The 26,341-nt window shown below is 36.6% G+C and overlaps 2 protein-coding genes across 2 annotated transcripts in view; both read left to right on the forward strand.

Moving 5' to 3' along the window:
- The first annotated feature begins 526 nt into the window (after positions 1 to 526).
- On the forward strand, positions 527 to 4,205 carry LOC111607132 (tumor necrosis factor receptor superfamily member EDAR-like). Its single transcript, XM_023329045.1, has 9 exons — positions 527 to 553; positions 660 to 838; positions 929 to 1,044; positions 1,145 to 1,195; positions 2,191 to 2,301; positions 2,384 to 2,525; positions 2,616 to 2,754; positions 3,792 to 3,831; positions 3,937 to 4,205. Exons 1-9 carry the CDS (start codon positions 527 to 529, stop codon positions 4,203 to 4,205), a joined length of 1,074 nt encoding a protein of 357 aa, XP_023184813.1.
- Positions 4,206 to 5,757: 1,552 nt separating this feature from the next.
- The window catches only part of LOC102225351 (ensconsin), a 35,599-nt gene continuing 15,015 nt past the window's right edge, over positions 5,758 to 26,341 (forward strand). The window contains 10 exon segments of the mRNA XM_014468949.2: positions 5,758 to 5,823; positions 5,825 to 5,906; positions 18,541 to 18,642; positions 18,941 to 19,021; positions 19,233 to 19,396; positions 20,191 to 20,302; positions 21,536 to 21,619; positions 23,775 to 23,882; positions 24,518 to 24,619; positions 25,030 to 25,128. Of these exon segments, the coding sequence (XP_014324435.2) occupies positions 5,758 to 5,823; positions 5,825 to 5,906; positions 18,541 to 18,642; positions 18,941 to 19,021; positions 19,233 to 19,396; positions 20,191 to 20,302; positions 21,536 to 21,619; positions 23,775 to 23,882; positions 24,518 to 24,619; positions 25,030 to 25,128 (1,000 nt within the window).

Here is a 26,341-nt window from a genome sequence, read left to right on the forward strand (position 1 = left end):
GTTGGATTAAGGCGTTTTAAAGCAGATTATAACACATTAAAGCAGGACACTGGCCCTAAAAAACGTACACTGATGTAACAGACTTCAAAATGTATAATCTCCATCCAATTTTGAAAGGAAGAATGGCCAAAAGCATCCTAGTTTTTGTTATGCAAAGTGGTTAGGGATGTATGTATTCCAAGGAAGGAACTGAATAATAAAATGTGAATAGCATGCAACACATTTTGTAAAAAAAATAAAATAACATTTAGAAAAAAATTAAAACCATTCTTTATTATCCTTCTACATGGGAAAGATGCATTTATTTGTGTTTGTGGCTGTAGTTGACAACATGCAAGAAACTTTAGGAAACAAATCTTTTGCAAAGCTCTATAAATGTCTTTAGTGATGGTGAAACGATAGAAAGGATTGATTTGGCTTGTAGTCTTGCGTACTTGTTTCTAAACTCCTATAATTAATCCCCCTCCTTTGTGTGCATAGGTGCAATCTGAGCCTAGATGTGATCAGACGGAGTACTTACACCATAATGGCACCTGTGTTGCATGCCCTGTTTGTAAACCCGGAGAACAGCTGTCAGGGGTAATGCAAAGCTATTTCACAGCATCATTTCCTCCTTTAAAACCCGCTGACACTAAATCTACACCATATATCACTTTCAGGATTGTGGCTTTGGTTATGGAGGGGATGGGGTGTGTATTCCTTGTGATGCGGGGACCTTCAGCACAGATACCGGTGTGGATCCCTGCAGGAGATGCACCCAGTGCAACCTGCTGAACCGCCTGGCGTTGACTGCCTGTTCACCCACCAGTGACACTGTGTGTGGGCACTGTCTTCCAGGGTTAGTTCCATTCACAGCACCAGAGAAAACACCAGTCGCATTTCGTTACTAGTTTCAGCTGATATACGCTGTATGTGTTATTGTGTGCAGATATTATGAGCTGAAGAGCCTGACAGGGGAGGTGGAGCTGCTGTGTATTCCTTGTGACAGTCATGACAAAGTCCACAAAGAGTGTTTGCGCTTTACTTCTCGAGGCTCAAAAACACGTAAGACCCAAAGATAAACCAGTGACACCACACACAAAACTTTATGCAAAAGTTTTTGTATCTATTGGTGATTTTGTGAAACTGATATTTTGTTTGACAGAGAGTGCCATCGTGTTACCAGTCAGAAAGTCAGAAGAATCAACAGCAAATGGTAATTCAATATTTATATATATCCAGAGATATTACCAACTACTTTTTAGACTTCTATTCTTCCAAACCAGAAAAGGAATTAGACCAGAGGACACTTACTTACACTTATCTACCAACCCTGAATATGAATATCTATTTTATTTACTTTGGATCAACATTATTAGCTTTTTCTTCTTTTGCTCTTTCCTTTGGTTTGTTATTTTGTTTGTATTTCCTTTTAATTCCTGTAAAGCACTTTGTTTTGCCTTGTTGCTGAAAATGTGCTATCTAAATAAAATTACCTTTATCTTTATAAAGATCCAGAGAGAAATTTACATGCAAGCTTAATGGCCATGGCTTTCATCAAAATGTAAGGCTTTAATAATCATACAACAAACATAAATGAATTAAATGACTGAAAACAAGATTTTGGTGCACAAGTTGGAATTTTTGTGAACTTTCTTTAATCCTGTTGGGATTTCAACGGGCTAGCTGCTGAAGTGAGATGCAGTTGAATAATCTGAAGGTACCCAACCAACATTTACATTTGGGTCAATAAATAAAAAATTAACCGTCTTCAGAGATTGTTTTCAGCTCCGATGTTAACAGCATCTATATACTGTATGTTTGATGCAGGACAACTCGGGGTAAAAAGTTTACTTGTTGTATGATTTGAACCTTTTTGAGACTCAGAAAATACACTGCCAATATGAGTTGTAAATGGACCCGACAAGAAGCCTAGTGTGACTCCAAGCCCAGTAAATACTCATTCTGCCTGACAAAAATCCACATGTTGACTGAGTAGTCCTCCATTTTCCTTATTTCATTGTTTTTAAAATTCAACAATGTTGTTAATTGTATAACCTCATTGTTCAGTACAAAAATAACAGTTCAAATCTATCCATAAATCTCCAAAATACCAGGATATTCATATCCCTGATGAATGCATGTAAATTTCCACCTGAACTCTTAACATGATTTTAAATATTTTTGCATGTTTTCTTGTACTTCTTTCAGGAATAAAAGAGGAAAGTCTTTCTGTGGTCTTTATCGGCGCTGCAATAGCATCCTTGTTTTTTCTTATTTCTCTATTACTTTGGATTCTCCTCCTGACTGCGAAAAGATTCAGTAAGTTAGATTATTAGCATTTTATCCATATTTACTGTTTTATTGGACAAAACTGAGATTCTAAACATGTTTCTTTGTTCAGAGCAGATTCCTGAGCGCCGTCTAAAGCCTGAAGGTTTACTGACTGCAGCAGACCTTCAGTACGAATGTGCCTCCGGTCAACCAGAGAGAGCAACACAACAAGACCGTCCTTCAGAGCCCGTTTCACCCGAAGACACACCAAGGTATGTTTTCTGTGAAATCTGGAACAAAGAACAGCTTTATAAGCATTTATTTAATCTATGTCCTATTTTTTTAAACGATAAACTACCCAGAGGCCCAAACTCACTGAGCCATGAGAATGAGCTGCATCCCACTTCTATCGTGATTAATGTCACCACCAACATCAAGCCCTGCAGTCAGAAACAAGATAATATCATGCAGGAAGGACAAAAAGGCTTCACCACAGAGGAGGTACTTTGTTTTCTTTTCCTAGTTTTCTGAGAATCTCACAGCAGCAACACTGAGACCTTTGCTGAGCGCTCTGTGTCTTAAGATTTGAGCATTTGTTCAAACTTCAGTTTTAAAGTTCATTTTAAAGAACTTTTCTTCACGTATTGAAGTGCATAGGAGGGCTGCAAATAACAATTATTTTAGTAATCGATTATTCTGCCAACTAATCAATTAATTGGATAAAAACAACTTGGCACTATTTGTAGATTTTTCATTTAACCACTTAAGCTTATTTTAAACAATATTAGAAATACATTAAAAATGCAAATGAACAAATAAGTTATTTCATTTTTTAAATAAGAAATGCCTAAAATGCAACAAAGCAGTCCTTTTGTGAACACTTCATTATTTGTACCAAAAAATGCAACAAATGATCAAGTTTTGGGTAGACCATATTTACAGACAAAGGATTTTTTTTAACCCCATTTTTTTATTTTATGTATATCTATATTTTTATTTGAGTCTGATTGTAAAGTCTGTGTAATTTTTTGTACACTTTTGGTTTAATTACTGCTATGACTGTAATGGTTTGTCATCAAAAGGGTATTTTCTGGTCTGTATATTCCAGTTAACAATTATTGATTAGTAGATTAGATGACAATTATTTCAAAAATTGTGAACTAAACATATTTTTATAAAAGTTGTATACTGTGACATAAAGGGTCATTTATAGTGCCCTGGTTTTTAATTAAATCTGGTGGAAATTTTCCATATTGTCACCTTCATAAAATAATTGCTAAACGTTTTTTTTTCTCCCCCCAAATAATCTTTTAGCAAAAAAATACTTTTTGGGATGGTGATCATATTTTATATGTGAATCTAAATAATTTGTTCTCAGTGCTTTTATGAGCAATAAGTCAGATAAGTATGTGATAATCAATTAACTTATTCTAAATCATAGTATATCTGTTGAATTACTGTTAGCATCAGTGATCAAATATATTTATTAGTTAATAAATGAATGAGTAATCCTGCTTCATCTACTATATCAACATTAGGTGGAGCAAAAACTGCAGACAATATGGGAGATTGCTCAAGGTACGTGCTTTACCTTACGCTATGAAAAGATCTAAATATTCTCCAGTTGGGTGTTTTTTGAGCTCTTATTTTGCAAGTTCTTGCTGTTGTCCTGAATCTGTTCAGGTCAGAGTATCGAGATGCTGGGCTATGACACCATCCAGGATTTGTCCCTGCTGCTCGACTCTCCCAACCACATCTACGTTCTAAGGAAGCTGGGGTTGTCTTTGGGTGTGCCGCCTCACCTCACTGCTCATTTCCACAGCTTCCAGGACCTTTTCCAGTACCTCCGCACCTCCACCTACACGCAGCTTCCCCAACTGGCCCAGGCCGCTGCGCTCCTGCCTAATTTTGAAGTTGTTTCGAGGATACACAAAGCCCTGGTGAACAAGTGATTACTTACACCCTGAGGATGCGTTCCCATGACTTGAACTGTTGTGTGTTACTCATAACCTGCTTTACATGATGACACAGTCACCAGATCAGGCTGAATTTACTTACTGCAAGATGAGAAAGACGTTGTTTCTTCTGTGGGAAATAGATTTGGAGTGAAATGTGACACCACTGTAAGCTGATTATTCATAGCAGAGCTGACTTCACTAATTTATTTTGTGTAACCCGTGCTAAGCAGAAAATAATGCATGTGTTATGATGATAAACTAATAATTTCAGATAAAATAAATCAGATTTCATACTTTGTGTGTTTTCAAAATAAATTTATGCCATAGCCAAGTAAGTCCAGCTGCAGATCAAGGCAATGTTGCTTCGTGTGTGCAATGTGAAATGGGTGAGCAGCCCTCTGGCAAAAGCATGTGAGACAAAGCCGGACAGAGGATACAGTGTTCATGGTAAAAGAAAGGAACTTGAGCTCTGAGAAAATTTTCTGATCCACTTACTGGGAGATGTTTGTGAATTGATCATCTCTGGGTCTAAGAGATTCTCCAACACATCAAATCTGGTAAGGTTTTAAGCTTTCCCATTCTTTTTAAAATTATATCAAACATACTTTATGGGCAATTCTAGTGAAATGTACTACATTTATTCTTTCTGTCTGAAATTATTAAAAAATATATATGTATTATAAATGATACAATAACCACGGAAAGAATTTATCTTAGCAATAATATTTTGTGGCAATAAAAAATACTATTAGTTTTATTTATTACAATAAAAAAAAACTTTTTGAAGCCTATAACAAGTACCTCTGTGAACGCTAGAGGGCGCTTCCCTCTTAATTAGAAATAGCCACCGTTGGTTCTCGTCTTTCCTTCCTCTGTGCGGGATCGTTTATTAAACAGATGCAGTATAGCAGGTGTATTAGACGCTCACAGTTAATGACAAAACAGTGAAAAGAGCACGTTTTAAATAACAATAATTATTGTAATAATAATAATCAGATCAGATTGGTTTCTTTATTATATGCAGATTAACACAAAGTCAACAATGGAATGAAATGCTTAGGAGAAGAACCATAGACTCGCTATAAAATCAAAAAGTACTAGTAGCACGTAATAGTAGTACATGATAATAAAAATGATAATAATACAAATACTATAATATTACAAAATAGAAAAATATAATAGTACCAAAAAATAATATACAATATAGTAATATTTTTCTGAAAATTAGTCATCACTTTAATTCCCAAGACCTTTTTCATAATTCACATTATGATGATATATATGTATATTTTCAGCAATTATAAAAAGGTAAAGTGAGCTAAAATGCTATGCTTTAAATGTTATCCAATCCTTTATTTTAAATCTTTGCTTATTTATTTAAATCAAAATTGCATATTATTTAGCATATTATATCCGTTTTGGTCAATGACTACTGTCCATGAAATAAATTCACATGGAACCACATCAGGAAAAGTTCGGCCCATGTTTTGTTTAATGGGTTTTCCGTAAATTGGTCAGAGTGAGGCCTCTCCTTCAACCGTCTTTGATGTCCACGTCCCCGCGGTGTCCGAGTCCAACCGGCTGCGAAGTGTTGCGCGCCCCTGGTGTAGAAAAGAAAAAAAAAAACAGACAAGGAAAACTTCATAGAAATGGCGGAGAGTGCTACGACGCTCAAAGGCTTGAGAGCCCAGATGGGTAAGCGAAAATAAAACATTAGCTTGTTGTCGTTAGACCTGTTTGTGCCGTTCGTCGTGGTAATGAGTTTATGATGTTTCCGGACAGCCGCGGCCGTTTACCGGGCTGTTTGAGCGGCAAGCTTTCCTGGCTAGTAAACGTTAGCTCTCAGTTCGGTCACCTGCTTACAATGGACGCAGACGAATCTGCAACCTCTCTACCTAAAGCTAAACTTTGGTTTGACAAAAACACCCTTCTGGTTGAAGTTATTAACTTTATAAAAGCTAGACTAGCTAATGCAACTTTGGAAAAGTTCCTGTAATTAATGTTAGCCACCGATACAACTTAATGTTTGTAGTTTGAAGCCGGAAGACAAATAACGACTGGATTGCAGTATTGGCTAATTTTTTTTTATAAATTATTTAGTTGTTGCGCTATTTATTTTTAGATAACAACGTGCCACGGATTTACTGACACATAAGAATTACAGACGAAGCTAGCTAACTGCTGGTAAATACCAAACTAGCTTTATCTATTTCTTCCTTTATAAATTCTGTCAATAGTAAATAATTGATCATTTCAGCTCATTTTTTAAGTTTTGACAAGCTGAGTGGTTCAGTGCCATGTCCTATTGCTGTAAACCAGAAGGCACATGGTAAATCAGCAGTTTTGCAGCTTCCTGCTTCAGAGTACTTTATGCTGCATGATTCCCCCTCCTTCATGCTCCTATGTTGCTGGTCAGTTGTGTCTGTTTTGTTGGCATATGGCATAACCCCCTCCACTCTTAAGGGTGGATAACATCAACAATGGCTGACCTGAATTTCAGTAGAAAAGCTGGAGAGTCAGTCTCTGATTGGAGAGTTTAAATGTAGAGCTGTTTTTTTTATTATTATTATTTTTAAAAGAACTGCTCTGCATTAATAATCAGTTCAAATCTGTTTTAATGAAGTTTGACCTGCTGATTCTGGGTTGTTTTTCCCCTAATAACTAGTAGGTTATTTGATAGATGGTAGTTTATTTGACTTTTCCTGACAGGAACTGATATCGGTTCTGGCTTTGAGGTGTTTATTTATTTATTAAAAATGTGTGCTTGCAATTTGGGAATAGTTTGGTTGACACTTTATTTAAATCCAAGAAATGCATCCGTGCATGATTGGTGGAACAGCAAAATTATTCCTGATGATTCTAGTTTTGATGAACAGGAGCTTTAGAGCCGACTAACAGTTCATTTTATTTTTCTTTTGGTCTTTTTCCCCCTAAAGACAAAAGTGCATCCCAGTACATAGTGTTGGTTGATGCATTCGGGGTCCAAAATTGTCTGGATTTCATAGATTTGGTGCATGTTATAAATGCAACAAAAGGTTAATATTTTTCAGTGTTGGGCCTCAGATCACTAATCGGAGCCAAACAAGAAGAAAATAGTCGATTATAGTCTTTGTCTGATCAATTGGTGTGTTGCTATTTATTTGAGATCATGCTTTTCTTTGAGCTCTGATCTACTGATGATGCACCGAAATGAAAATTTGGGGTGATATATGATTTTAATATTGCTGTTGTGGCCGATAACCAATATTTACTAATATCATATATATTTCACAAACTTTTAGACACCTCAAAAAATACAACCACACCGTTGCTTCAGTTAAACTTCCCATAATCTTTTGCTGCATCACCATCTTTGTCACGTAATGAACAAACACTACTTGTCCAACCTCCTCCACTTCCCCTCCAGAAACAAACAGCATCAAGATGTTCACTAATATCGACCGATACTGACGTTAGTGTCATTACATCCTGCATCTTCAATCCGATTTATCGGCCAGCCGATTTAACTAATTTAGGGAGCTCCTTGATTGGCAGATAGTTGCATGTGAAGCCGATCTTATCTACCTCAACAAAGCTCTAAAAATCAGCCACTGTCCTCTTCTGCTCTGCTGTGAGGAAGGCTTGACTGACAGACCGGACCACCAGGTCATGTCTTACGTTTGCATTTCAGACAAAAAAAATGGTATAAATCAAAATCGGAATCGGCAGGTCAGGCTTTTTAAAGATCGTAATTGGCGATTGGCCAGAAAACTGTAATTGATGCACTCCGAATCTATAATAAAATGTGTTTAAGATTGTTTGAAAGAGGTTATAAATTGTAGAGAAACATAAAACAAAGATAATCCCAATGATTGCATCAAATCATACTTACCTAATCTTTTTATTTATTTTATTAACCTCAGAAAATGCACCAAAGCATGTGCTGTTTGATGCATTTATTGCCTGAAAATGGTGAGAGTTCAAATTTTGTATGCATTTAATCATTAATAATTAAAAGAATCAGGTTTTTCAATACATGAATTGCCACTTAAGAAAGAGTTGTCCAGTTCAGTCCCTGACTGACTGACTGTTGCATCTCTGTTTCTCTTTATTTATTTTTTCCTAATGTGACTGTGTCGTTGAGCTTACTTTGGGTTCGGTCTCATGGTCAGAAACCTGCTTTGTTAAGCAAAAGAATCCCTGCATTTTTTTGGATGCAGATTCATGTGGGTAGACTGAAACAGGAGTCTCTATCAGTGCTTTTCATCGCTGCTTTACTGAGCTCTCGGATGTTTACTGCGTTTGCATCTGTGGGCATGAATGCTCGGCTTGTTATGGCTGCAGCAGCAGTCGGGCTCGTGTGTTTGAGCGATTTTTAGGGTATGAGGGAGTTCTCTGCATACCCAATTTGGGTGTAGTAACGTTTTTTTTACTCCTGGCTATAAGTGGGCTGCATTTAGAGCTGATCTTCCTGTTTCCCCCTTCACTTTTCCAGAGAGTATTTTCTATCTGGAATTTGCGTCCACCCAGTTCTGTGGTTTTATGAAAATGTCCACCGAGTTTAGAGTTACGCGTCGGAATTCTAGCTTTGCGAGGAATTAAAAACGAATCGTTTGATTGACCTTGAGTCAGACTAGAGGACTGACAGTGATAAAATAATGTAAGGAATTTGACTCGTGGGCATTGTGTCTTCCACAAGAATGTGAGGAAGGAGATGGTTTACCCTGCAGTTTGAAGGAAATCACACAGCTGCATGTGAAAATGCAAGCTTATACAGACAATAAATGAATACCCCAAAAGCAGAAAATCTCAGTTTCTACTTTTAGTTGTATTTTTTAATTGATGTTTGAGTATTTTTTTTTATTTTCTTATGGTTTTGATTGTAATTTAAGTTTATAGGCTAGGTTAGGTCAGTGCATCCATCTATATGAACACGCACAAGAATTTGAATTGCAAACTAAGTCAGTTAGTTTATATATCATCACTAAAGTAATATAAGCTTATGTGGCAATGATGATTTTACATTTACTTTGTCCTTAAATATCTCTTTAACTGTCTGGGACTGCTATTTCTCTTTAATTTGTTTAGTTTTTATGTAACAAACCTGGATGCACAGACCATTAATATGTGACTCACTTAAGTTTGTTAACTGATTTAATATCCTGATAAATCCCCCATGCTGTATACACCTAAACATTGTTTTATTATTTTGTCCTTTTATGAATATTTATTACAAGAGTTCATGGACTTTGCTGCTGATCCACTGGACAATATTTCACCTTACCTAAAGAAATATTTACCTAAAGATATTATTTATGTAAAAAAAATAAATCCTCCATTATTTGTTCCACATTGGAAAAATTTCAGTGGATGAGAAATAAATCGACAGAAACACAAAGTAAAAACATTTAATTCAATTTCAATACAAGTTAAAAAAAGAAAATCTTAGGAGCTACCAAAAATAAAACTGAAAAAACTATGCATTAATAAATAGTAAAAATAGGTCCTAAATGGAAAGGTGCATTTAATTTAATTGCACTGCACAGATTGAGTGTTTTTTTATATTTGTTAATAAAACAGGATATATGAAGGAAAATGGAGATCTGTGCAAAGAACAGCAGGAATGTAAACAGATAATCTGTTTGTTGGGAATAGTGCTGGTTGTACAGTTCCAACAGCTGCTGGTAGCGAAGGTCTGCAGTTTTGCTCCTTTGTGCATTTAGGAGATAGATCTTGGACATAAATCTCAGACAGATGGAAAAGTTGGAGTACGCAGCCATATTATAGCAAGTCCTGATAAGTCATTTACCGGTAGTTTAGTTTTTCTGCAGGGTTTACAAATAAAGTAATTTCAGGTTGATAACATTTATGCTGGCTCCTTTGAAAAACATTAAATGGATTCTGCTTTTTTACAAAGAAATACATGGAAAGAAAAGTAAGAAATTGTGTTGATTAAGCATTATTAGGATATACAGTACAGACCAAAAGTTTGGACACACCTTCTAATTCAATGGGTTTTCTTTATTTTCATGACTATTTATAAGGCAAGAAATCCCACTTATTAACCTGACAGGGCAGGTTGACCTATGTAGTGAAAACCATTTCAGGTGACGACCTCTTGAAGCTCATCAAGAAAATGCAGAGTGTGTGCAAAGCAGTGATCACAGCAAAAGGTTGCTACTTTGAAGAAACTAGAATATAAGGGGTATTTTCAGTTGTTTTACACTTTTTTGTTTAGTGCATATTTCCACATGTGTTATTCATAGTTTTGATGCCTTCAGTGTGAATCTACAATGTCAATAGTCATGAAAACAAAGGAAACTCATTGAATTAAAAGGTGTGTCCAAACGTTTGGTCTGTACTGTATAAATAAAAATGATAAATGCATCTGTAAGAAAAAGAGGTGTACCCGGAGGAGAGAACTCTATCAAACTGTGATGTGTCATCACTTCCTTCTTACTGCAAATAGCCGAGGCTTACAGTTGCATAAACAGGCCTTGGTAATCCTATAGTAGATTTAATGTGTGTGTGTGTTTCTGTGTGTGTGAATTAGCTTTTATCTGCAGCGTAATCTGACCTGAGATCCTGAAGGTGACAACATTAGATGGCTGGTTGTTTGAGATTTTATTTCTGGTGCTGCAGAAGAATATTTTAGTTATTTTAGATATAATTGAGGATATATGTTAACTCCACTCCCATTCTGTTAAAATAAAAAATCAGGTTGCCATCTGACCTGGGTAGAAACTTGACTCCTCTCCTCCCCTCCTCTCTGTGTGGGTCACCTGACCTTGAGATGGCTGTGTGCATGCAAATTACCCCAAAACCTGAAAAGGATGTAAAATATTCAACTTAGCAACTCATCATCACTCTCAGAGCAAACTCAGGAAACGGTGAAATAAAATACTTAAAAATGTTCCTCATTTGCTGTTTGGTCCTAAATAATTGATGAAGATCAATATTTTAGGTACATTTTCAATGCTGGCCCATGGTTTCAAAATACCACAGCATTCTGGGCCAGATTGTGATTCGTTCATCAGCTGTTCTTCTTGGCTCCATTTCTTGGTGCTGTTTAACTTTAAAGGCCAATTTTAAGAAGTTTTGCTTGAATGGAATAATGTGAAACTATTGTTGTGGAGGCCCATGTTAATTTGCTTCAAAGAGAAATAAAAAAGGGTTTTTCTTAAAAGGAAACCCTTTTAAGAAAAACCCTTTTTTAAAAGGGTTTTTAAGAAAGGCAGGGCTGGAAAACATATCACCATGTAAGCATTTTATATCAGCTTGTATCAATAATTATTGATTAGTTTTTTTTTGTTTTTCACATCCAAAATACTGCGAAACTAATGATGTCAACTTTCTTCTTTTAGCCACAGTTTCCTCTTAAGATGTTGTTTTCATTTTTTTCATTTTTACTTTTTAAGCAGTTATGGGGCAAAACCTCAAACTTCTCAGTTGTACTGTGAGTATTCTGTGAGCCGTGCACAGTTTAGATTTTATACTCAAGCATATTTCTACATTTCTAGTGACAAATTCCCTAATTTTCCATTATCCAAACAAATACTAGCCAGTTTGATGAACTAGTTGGGCTCCTAGCTCTGTTGAAAACAAAATATCTGCTTATTTGTTACAAGAATATACAACTAGAGAATATGATTTCCTGTTTAGGGCAAATAAAATGTTTGAAAAGTAAATGTCTATAGTTTGGAGATACAATAAATAACATTAAATTTAAGAGTAAACTGCTTTAAAAGGTGGATTTCTTCTAGTCCAAGCTGGAACAGTAAAATAGTTATTTCCTTCAAATATAACAGCTCACTATTTGAGATACTGTCAACCCTACTGAGCAAAAAAGGAATTGGATTGTTGTTAAGCTTCCTCTGTTGACAGTGGCTTTTAAATGCTAAATATATGGTCTATCATGCAGGAAAAATATACATATATATATTTTTAAACGTCGCCTGCAGGTATTTTGGTCTGCATATTCATCCTGTGACGACGCATAGTTGAACAAAAGTGTGTCCACTTCAAGTTCTAAATACCACAAGGTCCACTCTTATATTTAGCAGTTCAGATACTTCCTGAGCAACAAGCAATTTAGCTGCAACTTGCTGTAGGGCACAATATGGAGCACAGCTGGAAAAAAAACAAAAAACAAACCAGCTCATCTAACTTTTGAATTTTTCATACATGGATTCACTCAGTTTTTGACTGAGTCTATTAAAATATTACTGTTGATGTTGTTGCAGTTGGTTCATACTATTGTAATACAAACTGGCTTGTTTCCTGTTTTGTATGTTTTCTGTTTTTTTATGTCCAAGCTGCAGAGTTGAGCAGCTGGGTCATCATTTGCCCCCTGGTGGTCTTTATTTCCTGCTTTATGAAGCCCTGTGGCTCAGAGCAGATCTGACTTTAATCAATCAGTGTCCGGTCTGCTCCTGATGCTTTTCCACCATCTTTTATGACCCAAATTTGCTAAAAATGCAAACATTAATAGACAGAACCTTTACAATTCCTTATTCCTAAGGCAGACGGAGCTGAGATCAATTACATTGTTCAGTTTTAAACGATGGTCAGTTAAGAAGCATAAACTAAATTTGAATCAAAGGGCTGAAATCATTTTTGCTCAGCAGAGAGAATATTCTGCCTAGTTACTGCCATTGGTCGGCATGGAAACCAGCCTCCAGAGAGGTGAGCTTCCAGAAAGTGCTTGAGATGTTTTAAAGAGTTAGCAGTTTGTCTTATCATCAGTAGATATATGTTAATGTGTGCAGATCTCCATAGTGATGGCGTGCTAAGAGGGAGCTCCTCTCATTGACTCTCTTCATTTCTATGAGCACACCTGGCTCTCTTCAGTTCGGTTAGGAAACGCTCTCCTCCGTCTCCTTAAAGCTTTTTTTATTCAAGAATGAAAGATGTGTCTCTGGAGAGCTGTGTGCATCTTATTCTAAGATGTTTGTCATATTTGCAACCATCCTACATGTTGATATTGTTGATACTTAGGATTTAAATCAAATCATGAAAAGATTAATGTTCGTCTTATAAAGTTCTACATATTTACATATGCTGTTGTTATGCTTAAATAGTCTGCACTGTCAAAGTTAACAGCTGCTACCTAAAGTCCTTCCTTCCTGTCAGCTTTTACTTCCCTCTATGAGGCAGTTTACTGAACTCGAAAGTTTGAAAGTCTGACCAAGCGTACCTGTAGCTTTTTGCAAATGCAAATATGTCCCATTAATTGTAGAGTTATTTGTGTTTTTTCTGTTTTAGTGTAATTAGGGCAACTTGAGTATCAATAAAATGTTGATTTTGCATTCATGCAGTACAACCCAAATTTGTAATCAGATACCGACTGTTGGTTCACTCACAACTGGAACAGAAGAGGAAGATTATGTCTGTAAAAGAGACTTGAACCCAGAGGTGTCGATTACATTTTCATCCATCCATCCATACATAAAAAAATTTGGAATATTATGAAAGATTTCTGTTTTTGCCACTCATTTCCGAAAGTGAAACTCTTACATTATTTAGATTTCTGTCTTTATTTCTCCAAATTTCTAATTTTAGAAAATTAGAATATCGTCAGAAAGTTAAATATTTTTACGCCCTAATAACTCAATTTACTCAAAACACCTGTAAAGGTTTCCTGATCCTCCAGACTGTCTCAGTCTGACTCAGAAAGCTACACAATCATTGGGAAGACAGCTGAACACCTAATGCTTCTTACTGCTGAAAAGTTTTATGGAGATGCTGATTCCATTTTTCAGCTGGACTTGGTACCGACCCACACTGCCAAAAGTACCAAAACCTGGTCCAATGACCGCTATAAAACAATCTGAGCTTCCATTACACTTCAGCAGAACCACAGGCTGATTGCCTCCATGCCATGCTCCATAAATGCAGTAATTTATGAAAAAGAAGTTCTCTAAAAGCAACATAAATGCATAGATGCAATGTTTGAAATCCCTAACAAGTTTTATTTGAGATGTTCAGCTTTAAAACAGCACAATTTTACATCCTTGGGTAAGCAATAAATGTTTAAATATTTTTCCAATAAAGCTGTACTTCATCATTTACAACAAAAAAAGTTGTGACACAAACTGATCAAAAGTTTGCAAAATGTCACTTTTCATGAAATCTTACTGAAGGAAAACAGTTCGGGTGATGTTTTTTTTTATATATATATTTCTTTTTCATGGGGAAGGAGACATGTTGCTGTATAATTAAAATGCAGTCTTAAAAACACATAGCATTTCTGTCTTCCTACTTTCTCCAGAAATTCAGTTTGCCAAAAATTTTGACAATTGATGTCATATATTATAATAGGGCTGAAACGATTCCTCGAATGATTGGAGTACCTCAATTATTAAAATTCCTCTAGGAAAATTTGCCTGCCTCGAAGCTTCGTTAATTTATGTTTTATTATTTAGCGCTCCGTGTTCCGGCCGGGACATTGTTTGCGATGTGCGTAGCTCTCACTTCCGCCTCTGAGTTGTTGACGAAAGCTAAGAGTTAGCGGCATAACGTCCAATTTTCAAGTTCGGCCCGTGGGGATTTTATTGATTAAAGCTAATGCCTGGGTTTTCATAGTTTTTGGGGGACCAATAAGCATCCTTAAAATGACTGGCGCTATGCCTGGAGTACGGCAGCCTTTCTCGTCCGGGACCTGCTGATTGAAAGCGAACGGCGGGAAGAGCGCAGTGGGAGTATTAGTACAGGTAAGCGGATAGACTGAACACGCGGGCAGCTGAGTAGTTGATGGTTACAGTGTAAGTGTAGCTTTACAGATGAACCGCACAGTAAATTTCATATCTTCCCGTTATGAACAAACGTGTGGCGGAAATCATCGTTGTGGTACATGGCTGGAAGATGAGTTTCTGACTGTGACGAACGAAGGTGGCGTAAATATCTCATATTGCTCTCCCTGTTCTTACTTTCCTACCCTGGTCTACCGGACGTCTAACCCCCCGCCCCCCCACTTAAGTTCATCTGCCCCCTGGTCTATTTACTCCCCTCCACCCCCATCTTACGTTTGTTCGTTCGCCTGCCCCCCGCACTCCAAGTCCCCAACTCCAGGCGATATTTCCAGTGTTCTCAAACCCAAAGCTCGACAGGTATGGGGCAAGGTGAGAATTCATCTATTAAACTCACTGGAGATGAATACATAAACTAAAATCTGGAGTATAGACCTTTTTTATAAGCATATTTGTGAGCCTTCCTCTTTATTATTAAATTGAATATAATTTCAGATTTTTGTATAACTTTTCTTCAGGTTAACTTAGAAAGTGAGCTATTATTGTTACAGGTTAGTTTTCTAAACTACAGAAAAGTAACTGGTAGGGAAGCTCAAAAATGAAAAATTGGACTGATATTAATATCTGATAGTAACACTGGTGTTATGCCAGATTTACCAATATTTTATTGAATCCTTTTTTATCCGATTAATCGTAAGAATAATCGATAGATTACTCAATTACTAAAATATTCGTTTACAACAGCCCTATATTATAATTTTGTTTTCAAAAATGTTCACTTTAAAGTTCGAGGACACAGAGATTAAATGTAGACCATGACATGCGGGGCCACAGGCAGATATTTGCTATGTTTATACTTTCTGTCAATATTATTGATAAAAGATGTGACCTTAGGAAGTCAAACGTAATGTGACCTTTCATCTGCCAGTTTTTGAGTATTAATGTCCTGACCTACTAGCAAATGCTCAGATGGATGTTATTGTGGCTGGAATATTTTATTTAACTGGTTCTAGTTTTGTCCTGAAGCAGCATGAGTAACCTTTAATACCCAACATTGGAGGTTTATTACTTGCACCTAAACAAATGTTCTGCACAGATACGTACTGTACTGTCTGGGTGTCTTTTAGGGAATCAGATCTGCTGTGATATTTCCTGAAGTTTATCTGCTCATGTCTGCACTGCGCTTGTTTTAGGGTTTGGATTTCCTCTCAGTTCTGCTCCGTCATCTGGAAGGGAGTTGATTTCCATGCAGACGGGCGGATGTATCATGTTACTCTTTGGTGTGAGAAACCATGATTAGTGCTTGTATGTGTTCAAGATGATTTGGTTACCACACAACACCAAAGTAAACGTCATAAAAGCAGAACATGTAGCATTGCGTAACTTATTCCTTTTATTCACTTGTGGTTAATTTTACTGGTTCTGCAAATTATTTTTGTTTTTCTTTAAAAAAAAATTTTTTTTAGCCCTTTTAAAAACTTTAAATATTTTGTTGTGACAATGAATAAAATATTTTGCTGAAGACTCAGTTTCTGTATTTTAGCTCCAACCATGCTTTCTTAATGTTTAGGAAGCATATTTTTGGTCAATTTTTCCCTCTTTGCCAGGATGGAAATTATGATTTTAGCTTAGCAAAGTTTTGTGAGCAGACTACACACAACCATATGATGCAAATAATATCCAGATTTAGAGCATAGATGAAATTTAAGTCAATGTAAGTCATAAATTAAGTTTTTACACTTAATTAACAGAAAACTAATAATTTTGATCTTATAGTATTCTTTGTCGACAATATTTAGTTTTGAGTTGACTTTTTATGGCTTTTGCAGTTTTATATATGATATATTTTTTGAAAGGTGCTAGTTTTTTATTCACTCAGTAAGCATGCAGGGGTTTTCTCTCTTTGCTGTGTTCAACTGTTAAACATAACTAAAGGAGATTTTTCTAATTTTGCCACATTACTGCCAATAATTTTAATGTATTTGACGTAATAGACCAACAGAAAGTGGTGCATATTTGTGAAATAGAAAGGGATGCATGGTTTTCATTGAACCATTAACTCACCATGAACCATTGTGCCTCTGGCTGTATGTTTAGTGGATATTATTGGTAAATCTTGGAATTGCGATAAATGCACGTTTCTCACTCTTTCTGGCTCGTGATTCCAACAGTCTGGATGTTAAATTGAAATGCAAATGTGAGTTCAAGACGTTTTGAACAACTTAGCCAACAGTTGGTGCAATCCAACGAGTCCTTTGTGGTATTAATTTGCACACAGTTTGATTGGAAAAACAACTTACTAAGTAACAGAACCCCATCTTCCACATCTTTGATCTGTCCTGTACTTGATTTGTGCCAAACTTCAAACTACACAATCCTTTTTCCTTTTATTTCAGAAATATTTGCCACTTTATGTTGCTCTAACTCATAAAATTATAATAAAATGCGACTCAAAGTTCAAAGACCAAGTTTTCTAACATTTCTTTTACTTTATACAAAGTTGTGGGTGTGAAAATTACATCACATAAAATACACTTTGGTGCTATAAATAAATAGAAATAAGTAGAAATACTTGTTTGCTAAAGTATTGGTTCTATATATCATTACTATATGTTCAACTAAGGTCACTGCTTTTGAAAAATGTCAGGAATTTCAGATTTGGTTTGAGAGTAGGCGAGAGCCTTCCAGGACAGATTTGAAAGTGTCAGTCAATACTGCGAGTATCACAAGATTGCTGGTCGTTTTACTCTTAGTCAGCAGTTCTGTAGTGCTGAATGCATGGCAACCAGAGGAAAAGAAGCTCCTGATTGATTCCAGGGCTCATAAAAAAATAATCACGTCCTCACCATTTCCTCCCCTTGTGACCTTTGGGTTTTCAGTGCAGCAGAAAACAATGATGGTAGTAGTAGAAAGTTGTGCTCAGTAAGTACAAGACTAAGCACAACTTTTAAACAATTGATTTAAGACATTTTCAAATATAGAGTTGGCAATGAGAGGGAAGATATGGGTGATTATTCCAAATCGCTCAATAAATCTTTTGCAGCAGAGAAAAGCATGTCATTCTTGCATGCTAAAATACCCCAGACTAAATAATATCACAATATTTTGTGCTACTATTGTGTTTTTTAAGTTATACTTAAAAAACACATGCATCTTTCAACACATGCATTGAAAGATGCATGATGCATCTTTCAATTATTCTTGAAAAATATTCTCATTTGAAATATAGACTTCTTCAGTATATCATTTACTTTTAAAAAAGTGATTTATATCACTAAACTGCACACAGTAACTGCATTTAATCATATTTCCAAATTTACTGATATTTATTGATTTTCTTGTAGAAAAAAATCAATGGAGAAAATAGCAAAATAACATTTCCAATCATACTGTCAGTTTTGTTTTTTTTATTCAACATCAATAAGGGAAATTTATCAGGACAATGTTGAATCAAAAGTCTTAATTTTTCATGATAAATGCCCACCTCTACCTCATACTACTCTAGGTATATAGAGTAGTATGAGGATTATGCAATTATATCCATTCATAATGTGTGTGTAGTTTGACCTGTAAGTCCTGGATGTCTTTGTTTCCCTTTACAGCTGCAGCTGCACAGGCACAAGCCGAGGAGCGGCGTAGCTTAGCAGGGAACAGTCCAGGACCTTCAGCCGTCTCCCCTTCCAAACCTCAGGGCTGTAAGCCAGGTACATGACACCACACACTGACACAGATACAATCAGAGCTTTCTCACAGCTTTTATCTTCCATAACGTTAACACGATCCACCTCCGCCATCCTCCTAGGGTGGCTTAAAGGAGGTTAGTCATCATCTTATTACTGTAACAGTTGCCAAAGCTCATTAATGACAGTCACATGCACACATCTGCTTGCACCATACCAAGCCTTCGTAGCGCTCTGCTTCTGTGTAATTCCCTTGCAAGTTGTCTGGGTTGCTGTACATGGTTTTTAGTTTTTAACCTACTTTATACCTTCATGTCTTCAGTTATTGACGGCGCCGCACTTAGAGTAGACGACCGGCTGCGAGTGGCAAAAGAGAGGCGAGAGGAGGCAGAGAAACAACAGGGTAAGAGAAGAATATGGCTTACTTTCTTTCAACTGCTTAATAAAAGCATAGCATGCAATAGATTAATCAAGAATGTGTGTCACTGCTAGTTATAGCTTCAATACCAAATGGCTTTTCATTATAGAGATTATGCCACACCCATACATGAAGGACTGCAGATTAAGTGTCTGGTTTTCAGTGGCACTCTTTAACAATCCTTAAACGTTGTCAGCTTTAAGGGAGTCCCAGATCATGGAGCGGGAGCGCAAAGCTAAGCTGCAAGTGGAACGCCAGCTGGAGGAACGTCAGAAAAAGCTCGAGGAACAGCGGAAGAAGGAGGAACAGAAACGATTGGCTGTGGAGGAGAAGAGGAAGCAGAAGCAGGAAGAGGAAAAGGTAAAAAGCTCTAAATTGTTTTCTTATGTCACATGTGCCAAACTCAAGACCCAAGAACCAAATCTGACCCACCATTGCTCTTTATGTGGCTCTCTAGACTCCAAATTACATCAGTAAATACCTTTGTTTTTTTCAAAATTTGCAAAATTCACACAAAATCAACAGATCCCTACATTGTTTCTGATTTTACTGCAATTTTTTCTTTCAAAATTGATCACAAACATTGGGCTAAAGTAACTGCTGCCTGAGCCTTACTTGGTGTCACGTTATAGTTCATGATTAATGCAGCGAATAATAAAAAGTCACATTTAACATCATACATTAGTGCAAATTTTGCAAAAATTCCTTCCAAATATTTCTAAATTAGCACCACAATCTGTGATTCTGATTGCAAAAAACAAAAACATTCACAGAATTCTGGAGGGACTGATCAGTATGAAAAATGTTCAGTATTATTAATAAATAAATGTTTGTTTCAGCATTCAATAAGTGTTTCTTAAAATTAAATATTTTAATGGGTTAAATAATAATGGGTTTTATCAATACATTCTGGCACAACCGGCCCTTTAAGAACAGTCAGATTTTTGATGGGGCCCAAAATGAAACTGAGTTTGACATCTTAAATTGATCATCTTAGATTTTCTTAAAAGCTCATTTTAAAACAATTAGATCATGGTATATTTGTTCTAGCTCTTGTGCAGTGAAGGACATGGATATATTCCACCCTTAGAGGCCAGCCGTGGCTGAAAACAACGACTTGTGTTTTCTTTTGCTCTGTCCTTGTCGTTGTTCAGGAGCACTACGAGGCAGTTATGAGGCGAACACTAGAACGCAGTCAGCGAGTCGAGCAGAGACAGAAGAGGTGGTCTTGGGGAGGATTGTCCGGAGACCAAGATGGACGAGCAGGTACAGGAACTTTGTGTTTGCATATGCTGATTAAGCTTTAGGGTTTTGTTTTGTTTTTTTTGTTTGTTTGAGGCATAGTAAACTTTTCAAAACAAGACTTCAACGTTTTCAAGTTGGTTCATATCAGCAGACACAACAAGTTACGCTTGCTTAATATGGATTAAAAATGTTTTACTGAAAAATTGCACCATGTTCTTTGTGCCTTGCAAAACTCTTCATACTTTGTTGAATTTTTCCATGTTCTTTATTTACAGCTACAAACTTTAAAGTATTTTACTCCGATTTTATATAATAGACCAAATTAAAGTAGCACATAACTGGAAAGTGGGGGGTAAATATGTGGTTCTCAAAATAAATACAAATCTTTAAAGTTTGGTGTACGTTTTTAGTCTGTCCCCTTTACTCTGATACCTCTAAATGAAATACAGTGAATCCACATTGCCTTTATAAGTCCAGTGTAATTTAATCGCATTATGAAAACAGCTGATCTCAGGCCTCAGAGGTTTGTTAGAGAAAATTATTGAGCGAATGGCTTCATGAAGATCAAGGAATATGGCAAACAAGTCAGAGAAACAATTTTAAACAATTTTTAAGTTATAAAACAACACCCCAAGTTTTAAAGCTGACAGTACACTTTTTAATCCATCATCTGAAAATGGGGGAGAGTTTTGTCCAACTGGCGACTTTGGAGTTGAAGTAGAAGATGCGCCCCACAAATATGGTCTTTATGCAACATTGGCTTGAAAAAAAGCCTCAAGTCCAGTTTGTCAAAAACCATGTATATAGAAAACTTCAAGCATGTGGAATAAGGTACTCTGACTAGATGAGATTAAAATTTAACTTTACATTCATGTGAAACGTGCAGTGGACATTCACCTTCAAGCAGCTCCAGGACTCATGGATTATTTTTCTTCCACATCAGAGTTTTGTGCTACTTTTTGTTTGTGTGTCACTAAAGTTTCCAGTAACATGCATTAAAGTTTGACAAAATGTGCAAATATTCAACTAGTATGATTAGTTTTAAATCCCACTCTAAGACACTTGTTATTTGGATTATTGGCTAAACTTTGTCATTTTTTTTAACTGGGAGAATTAACCACATCAACAAAATTCATCTGTATAACTTTTAGGTGTCATGTACTATGTGTTATGAATATTGTTCTGTTCTTCGTGTGAAGGATGTGTCCCGTCCTCGTGTTTTTGCTCCACTCAGAGCGCTGTGTTTTCCCACAGGAGATTCTGACGCCAGCATCTCTTCTCCAGTAGCTATAGTTGTCTCCTCTCCCTCGCCAGAAAAGCCACCAAGGAGTGGACAAGGTTTTGTTTAATTTGTTTACCTTTGTGCAGCATGGACTGTCGCTGGCACCACAAATGGCTTGTTTACCATCTGTCCTCTCTACTGTCACATGTTGTCCCATCTACTCCTTGCCTGGCACTAACTGGCACTTTTCACTAACAGGTTTTTTTTTTTTTTTTTCTGAGGCATTCATCCAGAAAGTTTATTAGGTTTGGTTTTTAGCTTCACGTGTGGCTTTCTCACTCTCACTATTGAGCAGGTTTGGTCAAAATATTGGATTTATTCCTATTTCTGCTATTTCCAAGAAAATTAACAGCAGGTAGATATATGGACAAGCAGTAGTGCTCTACCATATATTGCACATTTATTATCACAAAGTCATTTTACGCTGTAAGCTTTGCAAAGAAATGCTTGGACTGCTTTAAATACTAACTTAATTGCACAACTACCATCAAATCAGGGTGTTAATGCTAATCATGTATATCTGAAAAAACTAGAAAAAGTTCAATATTTTTGTCACTCACTTCAGTAAGTGAAACTTGTACAATATATGGGTCTGGCACACATGGATTGAATTATTTCAAGCCTTTATTGCTTATAATTTTGATGATTATGGCTTACTGATCACAATTCAATGTCTCAGAAAACTGCAATATTGTAAAAAATATGAATATTGGAATCCCATTGTATCAGCTAATGGTTGTCCAGCATGTTCATAGAAAGTGAAGTGGAAGGAAAATAAAATTGACAACAGGAATAAGTGCAACCTTGAGAGGTTTGTCAGAGAAACAGTGCAGATGACCTAAATGCTGCTTTCAAATCAACCTGGCTTCCAGAAACCTTAGCAGAACCACAGAAGGCCCAACAAAGCATTGAGGCCTTAGAAATTAATATACATTTCTGAAGCATCACATTTGTTCTTTGTTAATATTATGTAATATTCAAAGACCGAATTTGGGGGGTTTCATTATCTGTAAGCTATAATCATCAAAATTACAAGACGAAAAATCTGAGTTTGATTTTCTGAAATGGGTGACAAAAAATGTTGACTTAATAATATTCAGTTTTTTGTTTGTTTTTTAGACATACCTGTATATATTGATACACCCACCAGAAAATGTTTCAAAACGGCTTCAAGATGTTCTGGTAAAGCCGTTAAGTAACTACTTTTAAGTTGTTTTTTGCTAAAACGGGAGGTGTAGCCAGTTCATGTTGCTTAAAAGAAAATAATTTAGTAAGTTGTTTCAAGCAGCTGGATAAAATACTCATCTTTGGTCTACATTTCCAGTTAACCCAAATCAGAAGGATTAAGAGTTTAGTTGGATATCTGTTTATCAGGTATCTGGCAGAACAGTATTCACCAATATCATCCCATGTTTTCTGATCCTATGTTGCCTCAAACAGCAGACATAGTCGGTTTTATTTAATAGCTTTAATAAAATAAGTGAGGATTACAACCAGAGTGAGTGTAAATAGATTCTGGTTGAAAGAAAAGATGATAATCTGTTGTATACTCTTTAATTAAGCAAAAATATCAAACTATCAGAAGAATAAAAATAGATTTAAAATGATTTATGCACCTTGGTACAAAGTGATTTGTTTATTAGAATGGGGAAGGGTCAAATTGATCCACACATTTTGCAGTTGCTGGACGGTTTATTAAAAAAGTACAATAATGTCTAGACTGCTACCAAGTATGTTATGCATTTCTTCAGAAACCCAAACACTGAAACAGGCTGTTTATTTTCTTTGTCCAGTACAATAGATCCAAATGGGACTATTGATTCCAGCGATTGCTTTAGGTAATTTTGCCCGGCCCTTCAGCTGTGCACATCCAGGTGACACAGGCTACTCGGCATTGAAACCTTTCAATTGAAAATCATCAAAGTACCGCTATTGTCTGTTGTTAATGCTGTCTGGTTATGGTTGGCTAAACCCAACATCTGTTGTCTGCTGACTACAAACTGGCTTGTTCATGTTCTGGATTTATATTGCATTAACTGAATGTTGCATAAATAGCTCATATTACTGGAAGTAAACCTGATTATTTTCTCTTAAAGGAGTTAGATAGTAGTAGAGCCTCATAGTCCCTTGTCTGCACCTGAAGTCCCTTCCCTATTGGCTGTCCTCCGGTAAATCCCTCCTCCCTTGTCTGTTCTTCCTCCCTGCTTTTAGCTGACAAGCGCTCCACATCCACAACTAACCTGAAACAGCCGCCCGAGGCTGGCATCAGCAAACGTTTATCCTCCTCCTCTGCCACCCTTGGTAAATCACCTGACAAAAGTAAGTCCTTCCTCTCCCTCCTCTCCTCAGATTGCTTTCCAATGCTCTGACCCCATACAGTGAAATCCTCTTAATGTTTTTTAGAATAAATATGCACAAACTGTGTGATTAACAAGGTTTCTTCAAGCCTCTCCCTGTGTCTGTACTAATTGTCTAATAAACTGAGTGTTTAGAATCTAGTACAATTATTTCACACCATGTGGATCCATAAAACTACTGCCTGTAGTTACTAATTGTGTATTTTTATGTACTGAATTTAATTTTCTGACAAATTCTGAGTTTTAGTCACCAAATGGTAAAGTTGGGGCCTTTTTACTCCTTTTCTTTTTGGTTGTAATTAGTCATTTTAATTGCCATTATTTTCCATGTGGAAACATGTTTTAATTTCAAAACTACCTGTCAGTACAACAGTGTTTATTTCTATTATTTTGAATGATTATGGCTTACATCTCCCAAAATATTCCAAATTGTATTGATCAGAAAGTTATACTCTTGAAAGTTGAATTGAAAAAAAATTGTACTTTGCCTTGAGCATAAAGCAGTACAATAAAGAAAGTCTAAGAGAGTTTTCTAATAACTACTAGATCTTTTTTCCCTCTAATTTTATCTGTGGGTGTTTGATTATTGTCTCTCAGGTGTTAGGCCGAGGAGTTCGTCTTGCAACCGGTTGCCAAGCAATGGCATGGCTGCTCAGGCCGGTAAGGGAGATGGCAAACAGCTTCAGGTGGAAGAGACAGGTGCAGACGATCCCCTCTTCTATCCTTATTATGCTTTTAGAACCAAAACCGGGTCACATCACATCACTCATCAGAGTGGTGACACATTTTCAGCTCTGAAACTGCTTCCGACTCTAAACTGAGTGAGCTTTCTAAGTCTTGCTTGTATCAAAGCCTTTCAGCTGTTGGGCTTATTTCTTCTAAAGTGTGTTTTTTAAGAAAAAAGTTTGCTCAAACAGTGGTAAAGCTTGTCTGTGTGTTTACCCATTATCTCTTAAACTAGGGCGTCAGCTGCTGCCAGCACTGACCCTGGTGACTTGCATAAGGCTAAACGATGCGCACATGACTCGCAAACTCTTTCCTGGGCTTTTTTACTTGTTGACTCCCTCCGCAGTGTGTGGTTGGCTGTAACTCCACTCTCATGTCTGTAGGACGCTCTGTGAAGAAGAGAAGTTCCTCCCTCACACGAGTAAGTGTGAGCAGAGCACAGACCCCTGCCAAGCCTGAAAAGGGGACAACGGATGATCAAGGTGGCTAGCATGGAAAAGCAGCATGCATTGCTCGGATCGCCTCCTTTTTAACAACAAGCATTCAGCTTCATTTTCCTAAACTAAGGACTTCTGAGAGAAATGTTTACATCAGTTGAGTGTTGTGGATGTCATGGTTGGTTTTGGCTTGTCTTCTGCTCTTTAACCACATCTTTTGCACTGAATGGTCAATTTCTCTTAAAGCAGATGCTATTCTTCTCTATACTGTTGACGTTTGTAATAAAATACTTAGGGCTGGATGATATGGCTGAAAAATGTATCACGATATAAGCATTTCATATCAGTTGTTGATAATTGTGAGTATCGATAATTGTTGATTCGTTTTTTAGTTGAAATACTGACAAACTGGTGGTGTGACCTTTCCTGTTTTATCCACAGTTTTCAGTCCATGCTGTTTTATTTATTTTTAAGCAGTTATGAGGCACAGTGACTAAACCTTAAACTGTTGCTGTGCAAGATACTCAGAAAGTTGTTGCTAGGTAACCAAAGAATGATTGAGCGAGTTGCTAGGTAACCTCAGAGTGAGAGAGTTAGCTGATTCCACAAAACTTTCTTAGTTGGCTTTGAGCAGATAAAGCCTTTCCTCTTCCTACATCTCCCAGAATGCTGTGCGGTTCTGGATCAAAGTTCAGTGAATATTCTACATATTGACTATTGAACATTTTATCATGTCTATTGCGATTATACATAATCAATTTATTGTCCAGCCCTAAAAATACTTAACATTTCTGCTTCCCGAACCCTATTCAGTGTTTGTCACTTTGGTAAATCTTTTAACCTTTTTCATTACTAAGCATCCGTACAGGAACCATTCTGTTGTGTGCTGTCTGCTCTAACACGGTTTTTTTGTCCTGTTGTATCAAAGTGATGGTTGTCTTCTCCCTTCAAGATGGTGTCATTGCTGGATTTAACTTGCCGTTGCCTCAGTGCGGTGTCTCTCAGTGCCATCCTTCCACAGAAGCACGAGAGCGCAGAAGTAACAACAGCAGTTTGTTGCAGGCTCCGTGTTGCTGTTAACCACAAGTGCTTTTTTTGTTTGTGCTTCAGCCACATTGTCCCGTTTGTGCCAGTGAAACTCGAATGATGTTATTGTCTTGTACAAATGTGTTTTCTGTGTGGTTAACTTAGCTATTGATGAGCGTTACATCTACAACCATAAATCCTCTTAAACACAGACTTTCTTATTTTCTTTGGT

Source organism: Xiphophorus maculatus, chromosome 23 (assembly GCF_002775205.1).
Source record: "Xiphophorus maculatus strain JP 163 A chromosome 23, X_maculatus-5.0-male, whole genome shotgun sequence".
NCBI classification, from domain to species: Eukaryota; Metazoa; Chordata; class Actinopteri; order Cyprinodontiformes; family Poeciliidae; genus Xiphophorus; species Xiphophorus maculatus.